Raw genomic sequence first — 26,738 nt, 5'->3', positions numbered from 1 at the left:
AAACATTTTATGGCAGATGAAAACGTTTTGTCCGCTCTGACTTAGAGACCACTGTGGTCTCTAAAGAGATTCATGGATATAAAAAGTAATCACAGCATTTCTCTTATTAAAAATATTACTCATTTCCTCTTTTTTTGTTTTTGTTCTTTTTTTAAAATTATATCTTATTGATTATTCTATTACAGTTGTCCTGATTTTTCCCCCTTGACACCCTTTCACCCAGCATCCCCCACTCCCTCAGGCAATCTCCCCACCATTGTTCATGTCCATGGGTCTCATATAAGTTCTTTGGCAACACCACTTCCTATGTTGTACTTTACAGCCCCATGACTATTCTGTAACTACCTATTTGTGCTTCTTAATCCCTTCACCTTTTTCACCCATTCCCCCACAACCCCCTGCCATCTGACAATCATCAAAACACTCTCCTTGTCTATGACTCTGTCTCTGTTCTTCTTGTTTGCTTAGTTTGTGTTTTATTCAGTTGTTGATAAGTACTTTTGCCATTTTATTGTTCATAGTTTTGGTTGTCTTTTTCTTAAATAAATCTCTCTAAATTTTCATATTATAATGGCTTGGAGATAATGAACTCCTTTAGTTTTTTCTTGTCTGGGAAGCTCTTTATCTGCCCTTCAATTCTAAATGATGCCTTTGCTGGGTAGAGCAATCTTGGCTTCAGGTCTCTGCTTTTGATGACTCTGAGTATGTCTTGCTAATCCCTTCAAGCCTGCAAATTTTCTTTTACAAAATCAGCTGACAGTCTTCTGGGAACTCCCCTGTAGGTAACTAACTTCTTTTCTCTTGCTGCTTTTAAGATTCCATCTTTGTCTTTCACCTTTGGCATTTTAATGATGATGTATCTTGGAGTGGGCCTCTTTGCATCCATCTTGCTTGAGACTCTCTGTGCTTCCTGGACTTGTATGTCTATTTTCTTCACCAAATTATGGAATTATTCTTTCATTATTTGTTCAAATAGATTTCCAATTTCATGCCTTTTCTCTTCTCCTTCTGGCACCCCCATGATGCAAATGTTGGACCTCTTGAAGTTGTCCCAGAGGCTGCTTACACTACCCTCATTTTTTTGTGTTCTTTTTTCTTCCTGTTGTTCTGATTGGTTGTTTTTTGCTTCATTTTGCTCCCAATCATTGATTTGAATCTCAGCTTCGTCCACTCTGCTGTTGTTTCCCTGTCAATTGTTCTTTATTTCAATTATTTTCTGACTGGATCTTTTTTATGCTGCTGAGGTCCTCACTAAGTTCCTTGAGCATCCTTATAACCAGTGTTTTGAACTCTGCATCTGATAGATTGCTTATCTCTGTTTCATTCAGCTTTTTTTCTGGAGTTTTGATCTGTTCTTTCATTTGGGCCATATTTCTTGGTCTCCTCATTTTGGCAGCCTCCCTGTGTTTGTTTCTATGTATTAGGTAGAGCTGCTTTGACTCCATGTCTTGGTAGAGTGGCCTAATGTAGTAGGTGTCCTATAGGGTCCAGTGACACAGTCTCCCCTATCACCCAAGCTGGGTACTTGAGGTGTACCCTTCGTGTGGACTGAGTACAACCTCCTCTCTTAGTTGAGCCATGGTAGCTGTTGACAGATCTATAGGAGGGATTTACCCAGGCTAGTCAGCTGCAAGGATTGGCTGTGACCACTGACCGCCAACTTCTGCCCTCCATGGAGGATCTGCTGTGCAGGGGTAAGGTGGTAGTGTACCAATGCGGTCTGTAGCTGCCCACTGGATGCCCTGACCTTGGGGTTTCCCGGGTGGTACAGGCCAAGATTAGCACCCCCCTCTGTTTTCCCCGTGGCCACCCTACCTGAACTATAAAGCAATCTGAGATGGCAGCTGCTAGTGCTGGGCTGGGGCTCACTGAGGCCAGCTGTTGCTTGTTTGAGAGGATTTAAGAAGTTGTACAGCTTTAGCTAAGACCAGCCATTCATGTGGAAAGAAGCATGGGTGGGGCGGTTAATTGGGTGGGGTGGAGTCTCTGGGGATCTCTAAGGTGGGTCAGTGTTAGCCAGGTTGATGGGAGTTTCAGCTACGGTACCAGCTTACCAGCTGTGTGGCTCTGTGGCAGGAGATTTAGAAAAGGGACAATGGCCTCTGCTCACTTCAATGCAAATACTTCAGTTCCTCCCTATATGCCACTGGTGCCTTTAAGCTGCTCCCCCAGTGCTGGAGCTCAGAGGGAGAGTGTGAGTAGGTGAGTCTGTGTGTGGGTTCTTTAAGAGGAACTGCTTGGGTCTCAAGCAGTTTCTCCTACCATCAGTCCTCACTGGTGTTTGCAGCCAGAAGTGGTGGGGACTTATCTTCCTGGCACTGGAACCCTGGGCTTGAGGGCCTAGTATAGGGCTGGGACTCCTCACTCCCGAGATAGCCCTCCCGAATTTTTATGCACTGCACGTGGGTGTGGGACAAGCCTGTTCCACATCTGCGCCCCTCCTACCAGTCTGGATGGATCTGGCTTCATTAATTCTATAGTTGTCAGACTTCCATTCACCTTGATTTCTGATGGTTCTGAATGATGGTTGTTCTATATTTTAGTTATAATTTTGATATGGTTGTGCACAGAGGTAAGCCATGTCTGTTCATGCCACCATCTTGACTGGAAGTCCAAAAATATTACTCATTTTCTCTTATTTCAGCTGATTAACATAGGGTCTATTTAATTTAGTAATCAGGACTTTGTCTTAAACTTCTTATCCCTTCACTCTTAATTTGGGATGGATTATGTATATGCGTACATTGATAGAGAGTTAATCTATGAAAGGTCTCCAGGAGTTTTGGTTTTTAAGATCAACATACAATAATTGGGGTAGAGACCTAGGTAGGAAAGTTATTAGGGCTTCAGCTTGTATTTGCAAAAGAAATCATTGCCTAGTTTATGTACCGATGTGAAGTGCCTAACGCAGTGCCTTACACATAGTGAGTGGTCATACCACTTGCTGATAAGTGACAATTAAATAAAAAGAGGCCTGTTTGTGGTTCAGAGAGGCAGTTTCATACATATTTATCTCTTTCCCCTTGAAAACCTCTGAAAATATAATAAACAGGTTTTTTAAAATAATAATTAAAAAAGAAAGTGGGGCTCTTAGTGGATAAGATAATTCAACAGGTGTCTGGAAAACAGGAAGGACGGAGGAGTGAAGATCCGGACAGCACAGCAGGAGCAGCTATGGCCCAGAAGAGTGTGAGTCTGCGCTCGGGAACCACGGCAGCTCAGGTGTGGCCTAACCAAGGGTAGAGAGGGGAGTCATGTGAACATCTTCACACAGAACGGATGTCTGGAATGCAGGGGTCTTTTTCCAGACAAACAATTTTTGCGAAATCTCAAAATAAATGAATTGGTTCCATTCTGGCATTTAAGGGTATGACCTCAACTTGAATCATGCAGCTGCCAGTTGTCAGTGGACTCTCTACTCTGAAATGTGACCAGGCACAAAGCTTGACTGGACGTTTGAGAAAAGACTACAACATCATACAGTGAGATCAAGATTTTCTTTAATGATAGGAAAATATGACTGAAGAAAACCGATTAAACAGGAAACCAAAGAATACTTTAAAAGGAAATAATAAGTGGCATCAGAGAGGCTATCTATTCATAAAATAAGAGGAAAGGAAGGAACGAAGAGCTTTAGAGGATCAATCTAAAAAGGAACAGGAATTTTAGAAAGGTTAGACAGAGACAAGAGGGAGTGATTTACAACACAAGTTATTTCTTAAGGCTGCAATCAGCACATGTGGTTTTTAGGAGCCCGTGAGTTTCTTACACATTGAGTGACAGAAGGCGCACACCTGAATACGTTATGAGATTTTACAGTAATGTGAGACAGGCCTGGAAGGTTACAGAGAGATTAAAGTAGAGTAACTTCAAAGGAGTGAGAATCGGTGGTTGTAGGTTTCTATCATAGGCACGGGAGCAGTGCCTTCAGAGTTCTGAGTCAAGTGGTGGCCGGCCCAGCCAAACTATCCAAGTGTGAGGGTGAAACACGCATTTCAGGTACATAGGGAGGCAAATTTTCTCTTCCATACTTTTGTTAAGGTGTGTTCCAAGAAAACAGTTGATAAACCATGTGGTCAACTCCGGCTAACTTAAGCAGGAAAGGAATTTACTGAAAGTAACTAGATTGCCGGGAATATTTTTAGAGAACCAGGCTTAGAGAACAGACAGAAACAGAGGGGTCAATAGCCTGAGCCCCAGCCAAGACATGGAACCACAGAACAAGGCTGGTGTCACTTTAGTCCCTTCTCCCAGGCTCCCCAGCCGTTACCACTGGGCTTTCTCACACGAGCCACTCCAGGTCCCAAGTCCCGCGGGGTGTGCCTGCCCGTGCCAGCCTAGGTAACGGCTCTGGCCCCAGGTTCAGGGAAGCTGAGAAAGGGCAATGGGGGTCTTAGGCTTCTGTGGTAGAAAGGTGGCTGTGCCTCCCACCAAGACTGACAAAGTGGGGAACTTCTAATAATAGGGGTGCAGGTTCAGAGGCTGGGCATTCAAATAAAAGACAAGTGTCCACCTCATACATCAACACTGCATGCAGCGAGGGAAAACTGTAGCAAGACAGCTGTGACACAGGCTTGGAGAACAGTCAGTCTTGTCTCTAGACAGCAGGAGGTCCAAGGGTTTCAGGCAGAAGAAAAAATGGAGACTAAATAGAGTATTTGATACGATATGGAGAGTTGGAAAAGTTGAGGATGTGGTCAAGGCAAATGGTGCCAAAAACCAGGAAAGACAATTGGAAACTCCCAAGGATACAAACGAGCTTTACAAGGCAGGAAATGCAATCTTAGTATACTATTTACCTCTGCTACTTGTATAGTCAAAATGCACAGCACTGGCTTTTAATTTAAACAAAGATAATGATGTAACTATTGGGAAAAGTGTGGAAGAGATGGTTATGGTATCATAAAGGACATGTACATAAAGAAAGAAAATGGCTAAACCCAGAAATGGCTGTGTAAGCTTCTTACTTAGAGACACAGAGGTGACCCTGGGGAGGTAGCCATAAGCTCTCTGAGCTAGTGGATTTTTAAAAATCATGTGCATTGATTTTTAAAACAATAAATGTACGTAGAAAGGCAGTCCACCAGTTCATAGGTAAATGACTTCTATTCCAAAAGTCATGATTCAGTTTGAGATTCCTTTTCCTTTAGAAGCTTTCAGGTGCGGTCTGTCAGGGAAAAGTCCGGCCATTGTTAATCTAACAAGAATGGTTTGTGTGACATCAGTGTAACCTGGCAGTCAAGGAGAGTGGACTGGAATGCACGTGGATGAGCAATGACAACTTCACTGTACTGGTCAGTGGGGCGGTAGACGCTGATGAGTGAGCGTGTGTACTGTGTGGCCGTTGCATTCAAAATGACTGAATGAGTACAGCAGTGAATCTGCATCAAATATGGTAGTTACAACTGGAAGCTAGGTATTCCTTTAGTAAAACCCTCCTGCCTAACCTGCTGAGCTGGTGGCCAAATTCCGAGGGAGACTCAGCTGTGGTCTGGGCTCCAGCTGGAGATTTCTCCTTTGGGTTATTTCACTAATGTGCTTAACCTGGTCCTCATTCTTTTCATTTAATTTCCATTTTCTTCTATTTCCCTTCTTCCTCTGTTCAAAATGCCTGTCTCATGTTTGGCTTTGAGACAAAATGTATCATATATCTAGTTCTTTTCCCTGCCCAGATCTCCTATTAACTGGGGTGAAGGGAGTTTATTTTAGTGTTCACAGTTTGTTAAACTACAGCAGGCCATGCCTTTTTCATGATTTAATTTTTTCCGGTGGCTCAGTTGAATGGTAGATAAGAACACCACTTGCCTTCCCACCGTGAAGCAGGGATGCTCTTCTGGAGCACAGCCCATTTCTGTGTGGAATCCAGAGCCATACACAGTGAATGCTGCTTGAGATTTTCAACGGTCTTAAAAAATAAACTACCAGTCTTGTTTTGTTTAACCTCAAATGGAAGTAATTTTTGTTTTTCTTGTAATGCAAGTAACCCACGCTCACCCTAAAATAATTTAGAAATATAAAAAGCTAAGAAGAAAATAAAACCATAATCCTACCACGCAAAGATTAATTCTCAAACTATTTGGTATGTATTCTTAGATACCTTATTTCTGTGCATATAATTTCCCTACAAAAACACAATTAATTTTACTACTCACACCTGCTTTCTAAAACCATACATAGATGTACATCATTATCAACTGCATAACATTCCATTATATAAATGTGTAGGAACTTCCTGAATTATTCTTCTGAGATTGGGCATTTATGTTGTACTTACGTGGAAAATGTAAATATTTAAAAAAAACTGGCTGTGCTTCCTTTAATGTACCAACCCTAGAAACATGTTCTCAGAATATACTCCCAAGACGTGGAATTGCTAGGATGTAACACCTATATAGACGCATCACTTTTAAAAATACAATCAGACACTACAGAACTCTAAGCATGAAATTAATACCCTGTATTTTAGTTCTCAGAGATTACCTCCACTAACACTCAATGTGGATCTTTCCAGACCTCTTCCTGTATGGATACATGGCAATTTTATAGTGAGGTCTATAGTTTTATCATTTTTTACCCCTATATGATCATGTTATACATATCTTACTGCAGCTGTACTTTTTCCTCTTTACATTTCTTGAAAATCTTTTCAAATACAGCGTGGGACAAACGTAGATTCACTGTTTACTCATGTGGAAAATAGTACACTAATTAACAAATAATACAAGAATAAATGTTTCAGGTACTCACAACTGTAAGCCTACTTTTGTCCCACCTTGTGTCTAGAGGTTAATCTCCAGGATCTATAAATACATACACATATCTATTAGCTATCGATCGATTGATAGATATGTTTTAAACATTCCCCTTGCAGGTTGGTAATGTTTGAGCTTATGATTTACCTGCCAAGAGCCTTTGGAAATTTATTTCTTGATTCGTTCAAAATAAGTAAGTAAATTCGACTGAGTACATGCCATGGGCAAGGCTCTGGAGAAACTTAGCTGCTAAAGACTGAGGTTTTGGTCCCATGATCATAAACAAAGGTCTCCCAGAGGTATTTCAGGAGACTTGTTTACATCGAGGAATACCCCTCGCTGACCTCCTGCTTCAGATTCCCGGGTTCCAGCAGCAAGGATGTTCTTGCATCCTTGCCGTTTGGGATCCAGGGGGACTGTCTTGAGCAGGTGGTGGTAGAGTAGCAGCCCAGAGCCCGCCCCCAGTGCTGGGTTCCCGGGGAAGCTGCAGACACCCCAGCCAAGTACATTCCTCATTAAGTAAACAAGCCATGGTATAGTAATACAGTACTATGCGGCTATGAAAAATAAGGTCACTCTAAATACACGGATAGTACTCAAACCCTGAAGAGTGTTGTAGGAATAGTATGTGGTTTGCCACCATTTGTATACAATTTTTAAAGGTGTGGTGTGTGTATTTACGTAGACTACCTAAACACTTGTCAAAGTAACTTACCAGCGCTTGCCTTTAAGGAAGGGAATTAAGGCTCAAGATTAGGAGAAAATATGCTTTTGATGTATATCTATTTGTGCTGTTTGAATTACCATGACCATTTATTTAAAGGAAAGTTTTTTTATTATGAAAACAGAATTCTTTATGTGTAATCATAAAGTTAAGATGGTATCAATATAATAAACTTTCATAAAGGGATTATAAGCATGGACTTTGGTGTAGGCATTCTTACTGGACGCATAGTCTTGGAAAAGTTATTTAAACACTAAACCTTAGTTTTCTCCTGTAAAATCAGAGATAGTAATAGCTACTTTGTGAGGTTGTATGAAAATGACATAATTATTTGGAAAGCAATTAATGCGGTGCATAATATATGGTAAACACTCAAATATTCATTGTGTGATAGTTAATACTAAAGGGCCATAACATCGGGGCTCCTGGGTGCCAGTGGTAGTCATCTAACTCAGTTGTCTTGTAACACAAAGGGAGTCTGTTGGCTCACACAAGTGAAAGTCTAGGGTAGGGCTGCCTTTGGGCCTGGCTGTATCTAGCCACCTCCCTTGAAGGTATTGGGACTCAAGCCTTTCTCCAGCGCTTAGCTCTGTTTTCTCCTCTGTTGGCTCAGTTCCCAGGCAACTCCAGGATTATACCCTACTGCCTAATAACTCCCAGTGAAAAGAACCGAGTACTTTTCAACAAAAATCCCAGGATTGAGTGATTCATTCCACTTTTTTCATGGGGCCCATCCCTAAACCAGTCGTCTTAGTTAAAACACTGGAATGCGCTGGTTGGCAGGCTCAGATTACAGTACTCCCCTTTGTAACCTTGATGGGAAGGGTCAGTTTAAGATGTTTAACAATATGAGACCTTTTGTTTTCAAGCTCGGAAACGTAGAAACCACCTGAACTAAGTTCCTTCCCCGGCAGAAAAAAATGGAGGCAACAAATGTCAGGCAGGTGGAAACTGTGGTGCTCCCCACAGCCCACTGCTCGGCTGCCTGACCATTAATTAATCCTGTCATTTGCTTGTGAGGAATGTGATCTTAGTTGGAGCTGAGGTTCCAGGAAGGTGCCATGTGGGTGATCTGCACAGCATCTCTTCTGTCCAGCCTTGACTCCTGCTTAGGAGCCTTGTAATATGAAATCTCTTTACAAGCCAAATAACTCAGCTCAGCAAGGTGTTCACCCTAACAGTAACCAAAAATTGAGATGACCAAGAGAAGAGATTTTCATCTGTTCTGGTGCTCAGCCCAGGGCAAGGGGGTGTAGGCAGAGACCATCTGCACTGTTTAAATCCTCCCATCTAGTTTTTTGTTTTTGTGTATTACCAAGATGTGTTCTTGAATTTGCTAAATTAAAGTGATGCTGCTCCAAGCCCTGTCCAGGTAGTTCATTGGGTTACAGTGTCCTCCCAATGTGCCAGGGTTGCAGGTTCGATCCTGGTCAGGGCACGTACAAGAATCAACCAATGAATGCATGAATACATGGAACAACAAATCGATGTTTCACTCTCGCTCTTTCTCTCTTCCTCTTCTCCCTCTGTCTCTAAACACAATAAATACAAAGTTAAAGTCACTTTTTTAAAAGTAATGCTGCTCCGTTATATGTCAAAATTACTAGCCTTTTCCCAAAAGAGGAGCCCAGTTATTATGCCCACCCTCAGATCTAGGAACTGCAAGTTCAACCCCACTCACTAGACAGTGGGGGAAGGTGACAGGGGGACCCAACAGAAAGCATCCATGTGGAAAAGGAGAGTAGCACAGGGGTCGCCTCCATAGCACGTCATGTCCTCTCACCACGAATGCTGGCTCTTGGAGGCTGGGTGGAGACCTGACTGGCGTGTGGAGTCAATATGGCTACCTCAGTTTCTACCCTCTCAAAGCTCGTATCTTCTTGGTGTCCATTTATAGGCTCAGTGGTTGTCTTAGTGGCCGAGACATCACAGACTTTTGCTTTCTGGATATAGAGATTCTCTGGCAATACAAATGCCTTTAAAATTTAGTAGATTTTTCTACCTAGTCCTTGGATTTGGTGAACTCTAGAGCTTAGTGTTTGGTAACCAAAGTCACACACCATGACTAGTCCTAGTCCTTAAAGTTCCATCTCAGTTTCTCAGCAACAGATTTCTGGAGAATTTCCCTAGCCTTCCAGTTTACTGCTTCCATGGACCTTTGCCTCAAGAGCAATTTGAAACAATAGCCACAGATGGGGAGGCAAAACTAATATTCCCCAGGCTGCTGGCCAGCGGTTGGTTCTCTGCTGTGAAGGTTCAGGGAGAGTACAGCCTGACGAGCACAGAGCTGAGGGTCCCAGACTCTTCCCATTTGCCTTCCTTCTGCGGATGTTAGCATGGGCAGAGAATACAGCTGTCTGTCCTCTTGGATTGCGCTATACAGAGAACAGGGCCTCCATGGCAAAGCTCTTTTCTTTATCTCAGGTAAGCCCACCTCAGATGCGGCTTGTCTCTATCAGTGATCATTTCTTGAAGGCCACAAGAAGTGACCCCCACACTCTGCTACTCTTCAGCAGGGTTGCCAGCCCCACTGTTGCGCCCTGCTCAGCTAACCCCACACGCTGCCACGTGCAACAGCACACTTTCAGGTTCTCGACTGCAAGTGCTTTAAGCAAAAAGATTTTATTGACTAATGTAGCTGAAAAGTCTGGGAAAGACCAGTTGTTGCCCCCAGTGTTTGTATGACCTGACCCAGAGCTTTGAATGGTGGCCTCGGACCCCTTTCTCTCCATCTCTCCACTCTGCTTTCCCCTGCAGAGGCTCTGTTCTCAGGTAGCTTCCGGCTTCCACATGTCAGTTTTACTGGGAAGGTACACCCTCTTCTTGCCAGTAGGTACAGAAAAATTTCTGGAGTTAGCCTTTGTTCACCCAGCTTGGGTTGTGTGCCACCCTGACCAGTTGCTGTGGTGTGAAGGGAAGAGGTACAGGAGCATGGACCGTGGTGGCCAGCCAGGCCTGGGCCACCTGTCTGCAGCTTAGACTGTGAGGGGGTGGGGAGGTTACCCCCTCAAGGAGCCGTCTGAACATTCGCCTGATAAAGAGGGAATTTTGCTGAACCAACCAAAGCAACAGTCCTCCAAAAGGATTGGACACACGTTTGGGAGGGAGGAATGAAGTTGAGAAAACAAACTGGTGAATTGTCATTCCTGGGCCTTCAGAGTAATGTTTAGGCAATACAAAGATAATCTGTGCCACTAATGTAAGCCACATGGTAAAACACACACACACACACACACACACACAGGGAAAGAGGAGAAATAACAACTGTAATACTATCTCACTTATAAAGCCAACACACTATCATTTTAACATATCAATATTCAAATTAAGATATTGTACCCTTTTTTTGGATTGTCTTCAAAATCCAATGTGCGTTTAAAATTTATAGCCCAAGTCAATTTGGATGAGTCATGTGTGGCCAGCTGCTTACTGTAGTGAACAGTACCAACTGCTGATAACTTTCTGTAGAGAAACTGAATATTTATCATCAGCGGATAAGTTGTCACTTTCGTTTCTATTCATGGGGAGGTATTTTGAAATTGTGAACTTCCCCATTTAGAAGCACCTGCGTTAAAATGAACTGAGATACGCACTGCCGTGTGGGGTGTCTGGTCGGCGCCACGTCTGTCTGAACACCCATCGGGCCCACACAATTACTTCCTTAATAATCTGTCTTCTCTCGTGGACTCTATGCCCTCTACGCCCTCGGTAGTTCAGGGCTCATCTGTCTTCCTTCTGTTCCCTGTGCCCAGTGCCCAGGACACAGAAGACACTAAGTGGATATTTTTAAAGGGAAATGCAAATAAATTTAAAACTAAGGTGAGCATTTCTCATTTGCCAGGTTTGATGACAAAATGGCAGAAGTAATAGTAGTTGAAGCTGAAGATTGGGTGTTTGCAATGTTTGTTATTCTGACGAATGACCATCTGTAGTCTGTGACTAGTTGTGTTACCATTCAGTCACCTAAAGAGAGGGAGAGAGATTGAACACCTACAGAAACCCAGGCTCTGCGCCAAGCACTCGGTGCACAAAGACAAATGGGAAACAGTCTCTGCCTGGAAGGAAATGAGAACCAGATCAGTAAAATAACTCATATCCAATAAGTGTTATGATACAAATAAACACAGTGTTTAGGGAGGCACAAGGAAGGGGGTCCAACCCAGGTCAGAGATGGAGAGAGGCAGCAAAGTTTCACTGGGGAGAAGTTCATTTAAGTTCCATGGTGCCTACTGTATTCTCAGTATCTAGCCCCGTGCTTGGCGCGTGTGTTGAATCAGGGAATAAATGAACAAAGTGGCTCTGGACCTAACCCTAAAGGATGCTGGATTTGTCCATCTGAGTGTACGCAGATGATCACTGCAGATGAAGACAGCTTGCGTGACAGCTCAGCCCCCAGAGCCAGAACGCAGGCTGTGGGGGCCAGCGAGGCCTGAGTGAGTGGCGCAGAGGTGTGAGAGCAGGCGTGAGCCTGCAGCACTGAGCATTGGGCAGGGGCCAGGTTCCAAACGGCCTCACCTCTTGTGACTGTCCATATGACCGGGGTGGATGATCGTACTTTCTTATTCCAGGCCAAGCGAAGGCTGGAGCTAGGAGAAAGCGGTCATCAGTACCTCTCAGATGGTTTAAAAACTCCGAAGGGCAAGGGGAGAGCTGCACTGCGAAGTCCGGACAGTCCCAAAAGTAAGGGTTCTTTCATCTCTGATTCTCTGTGGTGCGGGTTCCCAACTTTCAAAGCTTGTGGCTGGAAGGATGCCAAGATGTGAATAATTTTGGCATGTTTTGTCCTTTTTCATTTCTTTCTGTGCCTATCCAAAAAATAAATACAGTGTCTGCGGGCACCCAGCAAAAGGTTTACAGAATCACTCCAGTACCTAAATACTGACTTAAGGGGAGGCCTCTTAAAATGTGTGCAATATCATTTTTCAACTCAGAATACCAGCTACTTGTTATGCCCTACAATGAAATTTGATTCTAACCTGCACGGACATTACTTCAGAGACCGAGGTTAACCGGGTGCAGGCGAACTGTGCCAGAGTCCCCGATGTCTGTGTTGCCTACATTCTAGCTCAGCATGAGGCAGCGTAAGAACTGATGGAGACCCAGTAAACTGCAGCTCATTTCCCTTTGCATTGATACGATCATCGTTTCTTCTGGGAGAGAGAAAAGTAGGCATTTAATGTAAAGGCTAAATTAGACTTTGTTCTCTCTCTCTCCTTCCCTGTAGTTTATGAATTAGGCAGTTGACAGATTATGTGTACTGCTAAATTAAACCTTTGACCTGTGACCTATCAGAATAGATACAATACTAAATAAGAAATTCCATTCAAGAGGGACAGGGAGATTTGATTAAAAGACTCTTCCCGATTTCAGAGTCTTCATCCAAATAAAGCGTTATTTGAAATATTGGTGAGCAAGTTATATACACACACACACACACACACACTGGAGCCCGAACGGCCAGTTGAAGTGGGTCTGCCTGCGCCCTGTCGCAAATGCTGGAGAGATTTGTCACCTCGCCCCATCTGGTTAGGCTCCACGTGTGCGGATCCCATGGGGCTACAGCACTTTCTCATTCATTTGACAGACATTTTTGAGCACCTGCTCTGTGTGAGATACTTCACTAGCCACAGGGAATTGGGTAAGCCAACGTAGAAACTACTGAGCAACTTAGAGTAAAACCAAACAGGAATTTGTACTGTCTCTTCCTTTTCTAATAAAGCGGTCTCACAGCTTTCTCTGTAACTTCACAAAAACAACAGCAACAACAGCTTTGCTTCCAGTACTAATACTCGGGCTGCAGTGGGAAAGAGGGCTTGCTCAACCGCAAAGAAACCCTTCATTTCTTTACCTTTCCCCCTATTCCCCACCGCTCGGTTTTTGTTTTTCTTTAAGCTCCAAAATCTCCCTCAGAAAAAACACGGTATGATACATCCCTTGGTCTACTCACCAAGAAGTTCATTCAGCTGCTGAGCCAGTCACCTGATGGGGTCTTGGATTTGAACAAGGCAGCAGAGGTGCTGAAAGTACAGAAGAGAAGGATTTATGATATCACCAACGTACTGGAAGGCATCCATCTGATTAAGAAGAAGTCTAAAAACAACGTGCAATGGATGTGAGTATGAGTTGCTCCCCCACCCCGTTTCCTGAGCAGATGGGGTCCGTTCAAACATCGCGCTGTCGCCCAGTCCTGACTGTTATATTCAGGCCTGCTCTTGATTTCTTCACTCTCCTGCGCTTTTCTTCTGTCTCCTTCTCTCTTCCTTCCTCATCTCCTTAACCACGGGTTCAAAGTCTCTTTAGGAAGAGACCTATTTCGATACTGTCAGAGATAAAAGGGTTTGTATTCCATTAGCCTCAAGTGAAGGGACCCTGGGATTAATTAGGTCCTGCAGATGTGGAGTAGGGTGCTGTTCACTTGTTACTATGAGGTCCATGTGTGTAATCTCAGAGATGCTTGCGCATGTCTTAACTGTAAAAGGAATTTGGAAATTAACTAAGGCTGTGTTCTGACACATCTGTGTAAGTACACGCTCACCGAGTATCTTTATCCGTGCTTCTAATACCAGATTAACTCACTTTCTGAATAGATGAACGCAAGAGTTAAATGCCTGAGTTCCTTCTAGAAAGCAGAGATGATAATGCTTATCGCCTATATATCCGCACGTGTGATTAAATTTGTGAATTATAAACAAGCACCTGAACAGCCAGTATTTTAGAAGGAACTATTAAAGCGTAGTGGAAGGAATAAGTAAGTAATGAGGTTTGAAAAAATACCACTTCAAACCCGAGAAGATGGTGTGGCCTACGGTCCAGGAGAAACCCGTCGGGCATTCTGTGTTCTTGGATACAGCACCGGGATCTGCTTCCTTACCCCTCCTTTCCCTCATTAGTTGGTGTAAGACCCTCAGAAATTGCCTAGGCCTTTTGTGCTTTTTCAATGATGTTTTGTTGAATTTTGAATCGTTCCATGTTTCTTTCAAACTTTTCCACTTTTCTGTGTTTTCCTGTCTGCTTTCTTCCCCCGAGAAGCATGTGGCAGGAAGGAGCTGCCTCTCTTTGCCCTTCGAATTTGAGCCTTCTGAACAAAGAGGCCTCCTCTGTAGGAAAGAACCCTGAAAATAGCAGGGTTTTTTCACTTAATTTCTATGGTGCAAAAAGTAAAGGACTGCGTATATTTAAAAAATATATGTATAAATGTTCTAATTTTAACACTTGGCAAACAAACAGTGTGACCTCCTATATCAAGAGGGGGCATTTACCCAAAGGATCGTTTCTCCCTGCCCTCCCTCGATTGTTCATTGTCCTCCTCCCTTCGGCCTCTCAAGTAGCCATGAAGAGTCTGTGCTTGGGTTTCTAGGGGCTGCAGTCTGTCTGAGGATGGGGGCATGCTGGCCCAGTGTCAAGGCCTGTCAAAGGAAGTGACCGAGCTCAGTCAGGAAGAGAAGAAATTAGATGAACTGATCCAAAGCTGCACCCTGGACCTCAAACTGTTAACCGAGGATTCAGAGAATCAAAGATATCCTTTGTGCCACCTGGTCATCGGGGGTTAGTGTCTTCTAGATTATTTCCAGAACTGACGGTCTCTGATGCACAAGGTAGAATTTTACTCTGGTTTCATGCTCACATGTGTGTGTTGTTTGTGTGTGTGTGTGTGTGCATATGTCTGAATCCACTTATTTTTGTATTAAAAGCCAGTGTTTATGGAAAGATAATCACCTATTATATCTACTTTATAGCAAGGAGAGACCTGTTTTTTAAGTCATTTTATTCACGTGTGGTTGGCGCATATGGGAACACCCATAGCGTAAGGCAGCGCTATTATAGGATATGTGTGGTGTCGGTATTAATATTAATGACAACGTTCTGCAGATTCATCTTTGGCTTTCCAGATTTTGGGTGGGTGTTAGCTGTCACTGTTGGGGTTCTCACATTCTGTTTTCTTTTCATCAGATATTGGAGCGATTGGAATTTGTTGAATCTGTCTGATTGAGCTACAGTTAAGAAAATCCAGAGAGCATAAAAAACTATCCTATAACTTTTAAAGAGCATTATGCTGATTCACGACACTAAAAACTGATTTCAGAAGCACTGCAAGGCCTGAGAAATCTCAGCGTATCCGCTCACCTACAAACATTAGTTCTTGGAAATACAGATACAAAAGGCCAGTTTTTGTTCTCAATAGGCTGACAATGTGTTGACCATCTCAGGACAACCTACTGTTCATCACGTCACTTCAGACAAAACAACTAGGGAGAATACTTCATTGTTTTGGCAAGAAGATGTTGCAATGTTCTGAGTTATTAGTTGAAGACAAAAGCAGTATTTTAAGTTGCCCCATTCCTAACTTAGTTCCAAGCTTAATTGTTCTACATTTACCTTTGTGAAAAAATACAATGTGTCCTTCCCAGTTTCTTTTAGTGTCTCCTCTCTACCAGGCTTTCCCTCCGAGGGTATGGAGACATTTGGTTTCCAGCTCAGGGCATTTTTTGCAACCACAATCGTTCATTTCCCGTTGACCAAAAGTTTGACCTTGTCAGCTGATGACGGGTGAAATGGAGAAAGAGGTGGGCCAGTGTGAAGCCCCAGGTGGTGGCCGGAGTGGGTTTACAGGGGAAGAGGCAGGAATAGCCCCAGTTGGGCTGTTCGAGTCGCTGTTTAGTTGGGAGCCCCAGCGAGAAGATGTGCAGTCACACGTGACCGGAGCTTGTGGTTTATGACATTGTCACCCACATTAGCCTTCGCTGGGGCCTTTGTTGCAGAGAGTGAAAGCTTCCTTGCAGGGGGCTGCTAACCCAAGAAGCAAATTCAGGAGGGAGCCACAATGGAAGCACTTTTAAGATTAGAGAATATATTTGCACAATATATATTTATTTCAATTTGCCATTCAGTTCCGAATTTGGTACAGCTTGTTCACAAATGTGTTGAAATTTTCTTTCCTGTGGCATGTTGAGTAATTGTAGATGAGTTTTTATTTTAATGAGTTCTTGTCACATAGCTCTTGACGGTGGGCTGTGGTGTAAGTACCTGGTCAGTCTCCCTCCCCGGTGTCTCAGTAAAATTTCGGAACTGTCAGGTCTTTTGTAAGGGCACCAGTTGGCTTTCTTGATGAGGTAAAGGGTGGCCTAAAACCTGGAATCCTGCCTGCTTCAGCTGTCCAGTCAAGCTCAGCGCTGTGGCTGTTGTCTCAGTTATTGAGACTAAAAGAAGACAGCCTTGATAAACGCCCTTAAATGTACGTGCAGATTTGGCGTGAATGTGTCTGTTATTCTGAGGACTAGGTTCTTAGCTTCCTTCAATTTCTAATAAAAAGCTACTATTCTAAGGGACGTTATTTCCTCCAGGCTCTCTAAGTCCTCTTTCTGTGTTCAACATACTAGATCACACAGTCTATTAGCTACATTATATTACCTGTAGAAATGCCTTCATTGAGTTGTGATTTGCTGTTTTATCATAGGCATTTTTTGTGGATTTATGTAAGAAAAATGCTGGCTAAAGACATTGTACATTACTTGTGTTACTCCATGTCCCTTATATAAGAACGCCATGCAGCCTGTTCTCTCTGAGTGCCAAGTAAAAGCTTATCTCTCCAGGCAAGCTTGCATGAATACTTTTATCATGTAATAGTACCATATTCTCTCACGATATCCTCTTAGGTTTGGCTGCCAGCGCACTTAAAAGAACTGTTCCGTGCTCAGAAGTAACTACCCAGATACTGAAATATAATGTTACTCTCTTTTCCTAAATTAGTGTTTCTCAAATTCATTCAGGTGGCAGACCATCTGGAAGCTACTTTCCTCCTTGTGAACACTGAAATAGTGATAGAGTTAATAATATCATACAAAGGATAATTTTCTAACAGAGAAAGACTGACACTCTTACCAGTAGACAATATTTGATCACAACCAGCCTAGATAAACTTCAGAAAACATGTTGCCTGCCCGAGCAATATTGTGTTCTCCCACTAATACAACTGTTTACTACTAACTCATTCATTCATTTGGGTGGCTGCTTTCTAATGATCAAGTAGAAGATGGAGGTTACTGGAATTTCTAAAACATTACACTTCATAGAGCTTTTCCTTTTTTCCTACAAATTGCAGCCTGCCATCGTTCGATTTGAGTGACAGCGCACTCCTTTGGAGCGCATGGAATACTTGTGCTCCAGCGGGATCTGGTTTGAAAATCCCTGACCAAATTAGGCTTTGGTTTTCTTTTGGTAATTCATTCGAACTATTCTGTTTCTGTGTTTATTTTAATATTTTAAATAGCCATGGACTTTTTTTTAATGTGCAGGAAAAAACCCTACATTTCTTTTGTTGTTTCGAATCACCCAGAACACAAGATTGATGGGAGATCCCGTATATTTAAAAATCTAGAAAGCAAGACAGATGTATTCTTATAAACTCATAAAATATTTCAAGAATCCTGCATGCATCTCTTTTGTTACCTCCTCATAATGGTTACATCTGAGGCAATTAGTTGGAAGATTTCCTTAACACTCATTACGTTAGCTTATGTTACATATCAAGATATCCGAAAAATTAGTGGCCTTAAAGACCAAACTGTCATAGTTGTGAAAGCCCCTCCAGAAACAAGACTTGAAGTGCCTGACCCATTAGAGGTAAGGAGACGACACGTCTTTGTTCATCTGCAGAGATCTTCGTGGAATGCCGAGGTTAAAGAATCTTTGATTCATGGTTCAAGTTCATACCCTCCAAAAAACTTGAAAGTTCTTTCCCCATCTATTTTACTTAATCCTAACTTTAGAAGCATTTCACCAGTTTATTACGATGTATTGAGTGTCCAAAAAGTCTAATTTTAATATTAACAGGGCACTCAGCTCAAAGTGGCATACAACTCCATCCCTTCTGTACTTCCTTTTTTACAGACTTTGTTGCTTCTGATCAATTTGTACTTCTGGGGAACTTTATGTTGATTACTCTGGTTCCCACCACAAAGAGAGATACAAATGTTTTAAAGTAACTCCCTAACTTAGCACATTTAAGAATTTATCATTTGTATTATGTTTACTTTTAAGGAATGAAATGGGACTTTGGGTTATTGGATAGACTAGAATATTGTAAGAAAGTAAGGGCATATTTTTGTTATTGGTTTCAGATATTTTTGTTAATAATAGAACTAGATGATAACTCTAAGGTAAAGAAATGTAGTAAAAAGGATATGCATAGAAAATAAAAAGAGAATGAAATTTGCAGGCTCCCATCTAGGTAGAGCTCACCTTAAGTGATGATAATAGCTCTGTGACCCAGATGAAGTGGAGTGTTAAATATGAGTGTGCTGCATTCTCTTATTAAACTCAGTTCCAGTGGTTATTAAAGTTCAACATAAAAAGGCCCCACCACAAAGGAATAATAACGTGGAAATATTGCATTCGGAATACTAAAAGGACCTTTTAGTAGTTTGCAAAAGAAAAGAATATATTTGGAAAGCATAATTCACTTCCTTTAGGGCAGGGGTCAGCAATTTTTTTCTTAAGGGCTACACAGTAAATATTTTTGGCTTTGTGAATCATATGTTCAACTGCACAACTGTGCCATTATAGCATGAAAACTAAAACAGCCATGGGCAATGTGTAAATAATGGGAATAAGCATGACTGTGTGGCAATAAACTTTATTTATTGGGTTGGCCAAAAAGTCCATAAGGTTTTTTCTGTAAAATAAAAAATGCATTTTTCATTTTCACTAATAACTTACTGATTTGGATATTTTGAGTTTTTGGCTATCTCCTGTGTGATATAACGTGGTTATTCTCACGTAATGTCTGAATTTCATCACTATCAACTTCAACTGCTCTACCCAAAGGTGGAGCATCATCCAGCAAAAATTCTCGAGCACGAAACTTCACAAACCACTTTTTTTTTAAATTTTTTTAAAGATTTTATTTATTTTTAAGGAGAGGGGAAGGGAGGGGGAGAGAAGCATCAATGTGTGGTTGCCTCTCACCTGCCCCCCACTGGGGTCCCGGCTCACAACCCAGGCATGTGTCCTGACCGGGAACCGAACCCATGACCCTTTGATTCACAGTCCGTTGCTCAATCCACCGAGCCACACCAGCCAGGGCCACAAACCACTTTTGACATGTTAAATCAGTCATAGCACCTTACCCATACACTGCACAAATCTTTTTTTGTGTTTCATTTGCATTTTTACCTTTCTTGAAATAATAAAGCATAATATTATGCATAGTATGCCAAAAATGTTTATTTTCTTCCATCTTCAATATTAAAATGGCTGCACAAAAGTTCACCAATTTTGATGTGTTTTTTTTTCAAAGCACATTGTTACTACAGCTGTCACAATACAATCTAACAAAATTGTTTCAAATAGAGTTAAAGACAACTAAGTGCTACTAGAGCCATCTTATGGAAAAAAAACAAACTTACTTTTTGGCCAACCCAATACGAAATCAGTTCTGGACTGGGTTTGGGCCTTGGGCTCTAGTTTGCTGACCTGTTCTCTAGAGGATGACAATCACTGATAAAGGTGGACTACCTATGAAAAGCAAAGTGAACTACGAAAATTACGCTTACCTTACATTTTTAGATGAAAATGATGATTGCTTTCATTTCACAAAGAACTTTTGTTTTGAACTTTTCTCACTCTTTCCATTCGCAGAGCCTGCAAATACACTTGGCAAGTACCCAAGGACCCATTGAGGTTTACTTGTGTCCAGAAGAGACTGAAACACACAGTCCAGTGAAAACAAACAACCAAGACCACAATGGGAATATCCCTAAACCCACTTCCAAAGGTAAAAATTCTGTTTTTGTCATTTGGAAACTGTTTGAAAGTAAGGTGACGAAAAGGATCCTGTATCAGAACCACAAGTCGAGGCAGGACACAGAATCTTCTGTTATTATTGTTATTGAGGTAACATTTTTAAAAAGGCATTCTGAGTAGTTTACAGGATAAAATAATGGTCTCGGGCTAATGACTCCTCCATCTGCTAATGGAGCCCCTCAGGCTCTTGCTATTGGCAGAAAGCATTTCCTTACCGTGTTTGGAAAACCGGCCGAAGTGGGAATGAAGCTGGGTGAATCGTCAGCTACACTTAGCCACACACCTTTGCAGGATGCCACAGAGATCATTAGAGAGAGAAACGAAAAAAGTTTGTGAAAGAAAAACCTTCTATCAAAGAAGTTTTGTCTTAATTTCCCCTCCCTCCCTTCAGTGTGATGGGGAGAGGGTGTTGGAGAAACCCCCAGCAAAATAATTGTACTTCTTCCTCCACTGTCCCTAGAGCAAAGAAGGGATTTGTGATCTTTTTTTTTCAGTTTCTGATTGGAGATGTGTATTTAGTTTTTCCCCATCTCCCAATATAGCAACAAAAACAGCAATGGTTTAGGTGAATAGGTCTGATTTAATACCAAGCAAAACAATGCAGTCAATGCCTGAAACTGGGGGTAGGTGCTGGGCCCTTGACAGTAGACCCTTGAACAACAACAGGTTTAGGGGCACCAAGCCCCCCGCCACGGTCAAGTCCACATATAACTTCTGACTCTCCAAAAACTTAAGTTGTCCCTTGATAACCACAGGGGATTGGTCCTAGGACACCTGTGGACTTCCAGCTGCTGATCAAAGACAGTACAAGTATTTATTGGGGAAAAAATCTGAGTTTAAGTGGACTCATGTTGTTCAAGGGTCAACTGTACATACTGTTTTTTTCCTAGACATTCATACCTGTGATAAAGTTTATTTTTAAATTAGGCACAGTAAGAGATTAACCACAACAACTATTAATGGAATAGAACAATTATAATAGTATATTTGATAAAAGTGATGTGAATGTGGGCTCGCTCCAAATATCCTGCACTGTACTCACCCTTCCTCTTGGGATACTGTGGGATGACACAGTGCCACGTGCTAAGATAAAGGAAGATGAATGACAGGTATTGTGAGGTAGCATTAGGCAGTATGAGGGTCACTGGAACACACACTGCGGTACCTCAACAGTCCACCCGATAACTGAGATGGTTCCTAAGTAACTAACTAATGGGCCGGGAGTGTCTACAGTGCCGAGATGCTGGGTGAAGGATGGTTCACATCCCAGGCAGGATGGAGCAGGACAGCATGAGATTTCACCACCCTATTCAGAATGGTGGCAATTTAAAACTTAGGGGTTGTTTATTTCTGGAATCTTCCATTTGATATTGTTGAACTGTAGTGGACTATGGATTGTTCTGAAACCAAGGAAAGCAAAACCTCAGATGATACGGGACTACTGTACAGCACATCAAATAGTAAAACAAGACTTTTTTTCCCCCCATAAATATTCAAAGTGAATTATGTCTTGTTATTTGTATTTTTAGAGGTATCTTTAATAAGCTATTGTTCAAAAAAGAGTAAGTTAAAATCAGCGAGTTTCTACTCGGGAGCAAACTTTACAGTATGTATAGGGAGAGGGTCAAAAGTAGGTTTATGGTTGTTTGTATGGAAAATAATATAGTAATTAACAAGTAATAATACAAGGATAAATTCTGTGTTTTGAGTACTCACAACTATAAACTTCCTTTTGTTTTTCCTTAAATAATGACTAATATCAGAGAGAAATGTTTTCACCTGTTAACCTCTAACCTTTGGAGGTTTTTGCATTCTTGTTTAATAGTAGGTACTTTAAAGGATGAGTGGGTACGCCAGACAGAGCAAGACTTCCTAAGGCGAACTGTATCATAATGTTGTCTAGTTGTTATGAGCAGAGGGTGAATGCTTTTAAAGCAGCAACCTGTGTATTCTAACAGAAAAATCATTTTGATTTTCTCCTAACTTATTTTTGTATTTTCGCCAATGTTTTCCATTCAGACTTGGCTTCAACCAACTCAGGACATAGCGATTGCTCAATTTCTATGGCAAACCTTTCTCCTCTGGCCTCCCCCACCAACCTTTTACAGCAGACTGAGGACCAAATTCCTTCCAACTTAGAAGGACCATTTGTGAACTTACTGCCTCCCCTGCTCCAAGAAGACTATCTCCTAAGTCTCGGGGAGGAAGAAGGCATCAGCGATCTCTTCGATGCTTATGATTTGGAAAAGCTCCCACTGGTGGAAGACTTTATGTGTAGTTGATTATGCTTTGTGAACTCCCCTTATAAACCAATATTTTTTTATTATGGAACCAGAACACCCGTCATGCAGTGTTGTCCCTTCCTACCTTCTTCCTCCAAGATAGTATCATGAAGTAAACTACAAACTTCAGAACAAAGCTGACATTTTAATGATTTTTGTTTTTTAATAAATTGCCTAAACGCACAGTTGCAGACTCCCTTGGGAAAACCCTGCTTTTTTTTCCCCAGACTCCAAAATCTCCTGGATGAGTCAGCAAGTGAGAAAATGTGCAATCAGGTGTCTCGCACCCATTATTTTTCTCCCTCCCTCCCTCCCTCCCTCCCTCTCTCCCGGATTGGCTTGCTGTGCCTGACGGATGGGCTGTAGGATGGGGTCTGGCCGCCTGGCCCACTGGAATACAGCAATCTTCCTTAATAGCATTTCAAGCCGTGCCTTCTCTGCAGAATGCATGTCTTTGGGGTCTGCTAATATGGAATGGAACTGCAGGAACTGTAAACTTGAAGTCATGCAAAAGTACGAAATGAATTTCTTCAGTTCTTCTTAGGAATATTTAAATTACTGTCATAATTCAGTGTAAGCTATGGACTGTGTGTCCCACTAGAAGGTCAAGGGAACCTCCACAGCCTTTCGGATGAAGAACCTGTTTTCAAATAGTTGTTGCAGATACAGAAGAATAGTCAAGTTCTGCCGCTCTAAGCTGTTGTGGATTTTCCTGTCTCCATAAACCACTCCCACTCCCCTGCCCCCAACGTGTTTGTGAGTTTAAAGTTGATTTGTAGCAAATGCCTACTTAGGAGTACTTTGTGGATCGTTTTAGATTTTTTATTTTTTTAGCTGCCATTTAAGCATTCCTGTGGCACCCATCACCATTTCAATTGTTTACTTTGAAGCAGTTTTTACTAATGCAAATTATTTAAGCAGAGGTAGAGAACCTCTCTGATCAGAGCATCTAAACTTGTGATCTAAGGTTTAACAGCCTCTGCAAGAAGCATTGCCCCATCTGGCTTCCTTCCCTGGAGGGGGAGCTTGGAGCGAGTTGATCTTGGAGCTCGCTGACATCGGTGGCCCATAGGAAAGGAGAACCAGGTCAGATGACATAGCAATCCCGAGGAGCAGCAGGTGTGGATCCCTCTGTCCTTGGGCTTCCCCGGGCCCCGTGACCCGGGAAAGGGCTCTCTTACACTGCACTCAGGGAGACCACTTCTCAGGATGGGGTCAGATGGAGAGGCCTCTAGGGAGAAAGACATCCCATTGTGTGAGTGGCATCCTATCAGTGGCATTTACTCCAGCTGGTGAGAACAGGGAGCTCCCACTTTGTGGGGGGCTGCCATACCCCTGGCCAGAACCCCTCCCCCTCCCTCTATGAAGGAGTAAGTTGGACCAAGGGAAGTGCGGACGTGGAAAATGAAGTGATAGCATGCCAGGGTGTTTCCCTGCTTTACTCTTCAGGAATGGTGTCCCAAGTTGGAGGCTTTGTGTGAGCTGCAAATCCCACCAGTTATGTCTAAGATAGGCTCTCCCATTGGTCAGGGAAGATGGCCATTGCCCACCGGGAATGTGACAGAGTACCTCAAATCCATTCCTTGGATGCTAACGGGAATGAGGGAGTCTTATTAAAAAAGACAGAAATTGAAATGCTATGTGCCTGGCACAGTGGTAGGCACATAGTAGGCACTCGATTCACGTGTGTAATTGAACTGAGAATATCCCTTAGGAAAAACACAAAACAAAAAACCACAAACTCTAGGTAGATTTCCACAATATGCAAAGTGGTGGTGGGGTCAAAACCATGACACCAGCACTTTAAATGGTTTGTGTAGGTATGCGTGAGTGTGTGTTTGGGAAGGAAAAAACAAAGGTGCAGATTACCCTCCTTTTCCTTCTGCCTCCACCCCCAGCCTCTTCCCCTCACACACACTGGACTTGGTACAAATATCATGTGGTCCGAGATGAAGCATTGGGGTGGGGGAGGGAGGGAGGGAGAGCTTTGTGTCAAGTGCCTACTGGAAATGCACTGTGGGGTTTTTTCCTGTATGGGAAACCATTTATGCCAAGCTTTTCCCCATTTCCCATATTTATCTCATCTGGTTAGCTGCCTCTGCTTCCAGCTTTGTGTGATTCTCTCTGCCAGCTGCACAGAGCTGACTTTTTCCCAAAGTCTAAAGACTGAGCTCACCTGGCTAGGTTGTTCTGTGTTTTGTTGAATTTCTCGTTAAACCTTTCGTAATGTAATGCCGTATTTATTTTTTTTTAATGAAAGGAATACTAATAAGTCTTAAAAGTTCCTTCATGCATAAGATATCTCCAGTTAATGGGCTTAACTGGTATACATTAATTAAATGTCCATACTGTATTCTGTTTGTGTTAGTCCTTATCTTTTTGACATAGTATCCGGCACACGAAGTGGTTTAGCTGTCCAGTATTTGTGTTACTTTAAGTCAAAGTATGCTGGTTTCCTGGTACCATTGAGTTGCTGCTATTAAAGCTCACACATGAAATGGCTAAAAGTTACAAGTGTGCGAATTATGACTGCGTGAGCCTTAGAAAATAAACTGTATAAAGGGCAACACATGAGCTGTCAAACAGTGTTAAGGTGTGTGTTTATATGTACAGACTTGTGCATAGCAATGGTTTTATTTAAGTTGGTATGTAGTCTACTCACATTTTCATTATCTAGCAATTTTGTACAGAGATAGCAATTAATTTGTAAACACTGCCAGAATATTTTCTAGCTGGTTTGTAATTTTTTAAGAGTGTTATATTTTGGGTTTTGTTGTGGTTCTTGTTCCATTTTTGTTTTAAGTGTAGATCTGTAAATAAAATCACAGTATTTAAAGCTTTAGCTTTCAGGAGAAAGAAGGAAGAGCTCGGCGTGTGCATGACAACGCGCGTGTGCGAGAGCAGGGGTTTGAAGGAAGATGCCTTGTGCAGTGAGTCAGGTGGCAATTGTCCGATTGTGGGAATTTCTTTTCCTCCGGGGTACAAGATTTTGTCAAAAGGAAGTATTTCTCCCAAAATTGGGAGAAGGAGAACTACTAATCAGTTTAGCTTTGTGTTGTATGCTAGTTTGAAAAAGAACATGTGTAATATAATGTGTAAAAAAAAAAAAAAGCTTTTATGATGGATTTTGTAAATAGATTTGTTACAGGGTAACCTGTTCTCTAGCTGTGATCTTACCACTTCAAATGGGTGTAATTTGAATAAATTTTGTATGGTAAAGGATCAATAAAATGATTTTTTTTTAAGAGTTCAGACTTGTGAATGGATTTTCTTACTGTGGTCTTCTGTTCCTATATTAATTTCATGTTATGACATGAAAACTGCTGTAACAAACTAAGGAGAAAGCTTGAACACAAGCCTAAAACACTGCATGCCTCGCCCTCCACTTGGGACTTCAGGACCATTGAACAAGTATTTGTGGAGCACCGGTGGCGGGTCTCCACTTTGGGAAGAGCAGGAACTTGCCGTGTCTCTGACCCCCTGCAAAGGCCACTCTCGGGCATTAAGGGCTTTTTACACTGAGACAGTGACAAGTCAACTTTTGTTCTTCATCAGGAGTATGATGAAGATACTGGTAATTACCTCCCTTGTTGGTCTGTATTTCTTGTAATGCCATATTAGGACTTTTTTGCTTGCTTTGTCACACTCTTAACTCTTAAGTTCATCTAAAAACTTTAAAATGTATACAAAAACGTAAGCTACTCCCTGCCCTCCCCACTCTACCCACCCCAGAGGTAACCGCTATTTTCACTTTGATTCACCATCCCATGGTTTACTACACTTACATAAAAACGTACGTGCCTGGGCGTGTGCATTTTAACAAAGCATACCAAACATATGCTTGTCTGGGTCTTTTTTTAACTAACTACATCTTAGACATCTTTCCATGTGGACTTATAGGTCATGTTCATTCTCCAAAGGCTTCATAGCATTCCAGTAATTAAAAATATATTTAATAATTTATTAACCTAGGCGATTTAGTATTTGAGTGATTTTTGTTTGTTTTGCTGTAACGTAATATATAGCATTGAATGCTTATATTATGCCAGGTACTATTTATGTTATGCCAGGCGAAATACCATTAATGACAACATTACCCATTAAGGACATGTAATGCATTCACAGTGTTGTGTACGATCACCACTATTTCAGGACATTTTCATCCCAAAAGGAAGCCCC

The 26,738-nt window shown here is 42.1% G+C and overlaps 1 protein-coding gene across 3 annotated transcripts in view; it reads left to right on the top strand.

Moving 5' to 3' along the window:
* The window catches only part of E2F3 (E2F transcription factor 3), a 75,818-nt gene extending 50,009 nt beyond the window's left edge, over nt 1–25,809 (top strand). For 2 of the 3 annotated variants that reach the window (XM_045199561.3, XM_024565461.4), the window contains exons 2-7: nt 12,045–12,156; nt 13,387–13,588; nt 14,834–14,992; nt 17,982–18,096; nt 20,113–20,248; nt 22,297–25,809. In XM_045199561.3, the coding sequence (XP_045055496.2) occupies nt 12,045–12,156; nt 13,387–13,588; nt 14,834–14,992; nt 17,982–18,096; nt 20,113–20,248; nt 22,297–22,559 (987 nt within the window). In that variant the 3' untranslated portion in view covers nt 22,560–25,809. Of the gene's footprint in view, nt 1–12,044; nt 12,157–13,368; nt 13,589–14,833; nt 14,993–17,981; nt 18,097–20,112; nt 20,249–22,296 lie in introns of all 3 variants that reach the window. The other variant, XM_024565460.3, reaches the window with a different exon arrangement.
* The last annotated feature ends 929 nt before the right edge of the window (nt 25,810–26,738 follow it).

Source organism: Desmodus rotundus, chromosome 3, assembly GCF_022682495.2.
Source record: "Desmodus rotundus isolate HL8 chromosome 3, HLdesRot8A.1, whole genome shotgun sequence".
NCBI lineage: Eukaryota > Metazoa > Chordata > Mammalia > Chiroptera > Phyllostomidae > Desmodus > Desmodus rotundus.
This window is presented reverse-complemented; position numbering and strand designations above follow the sequence as displayed.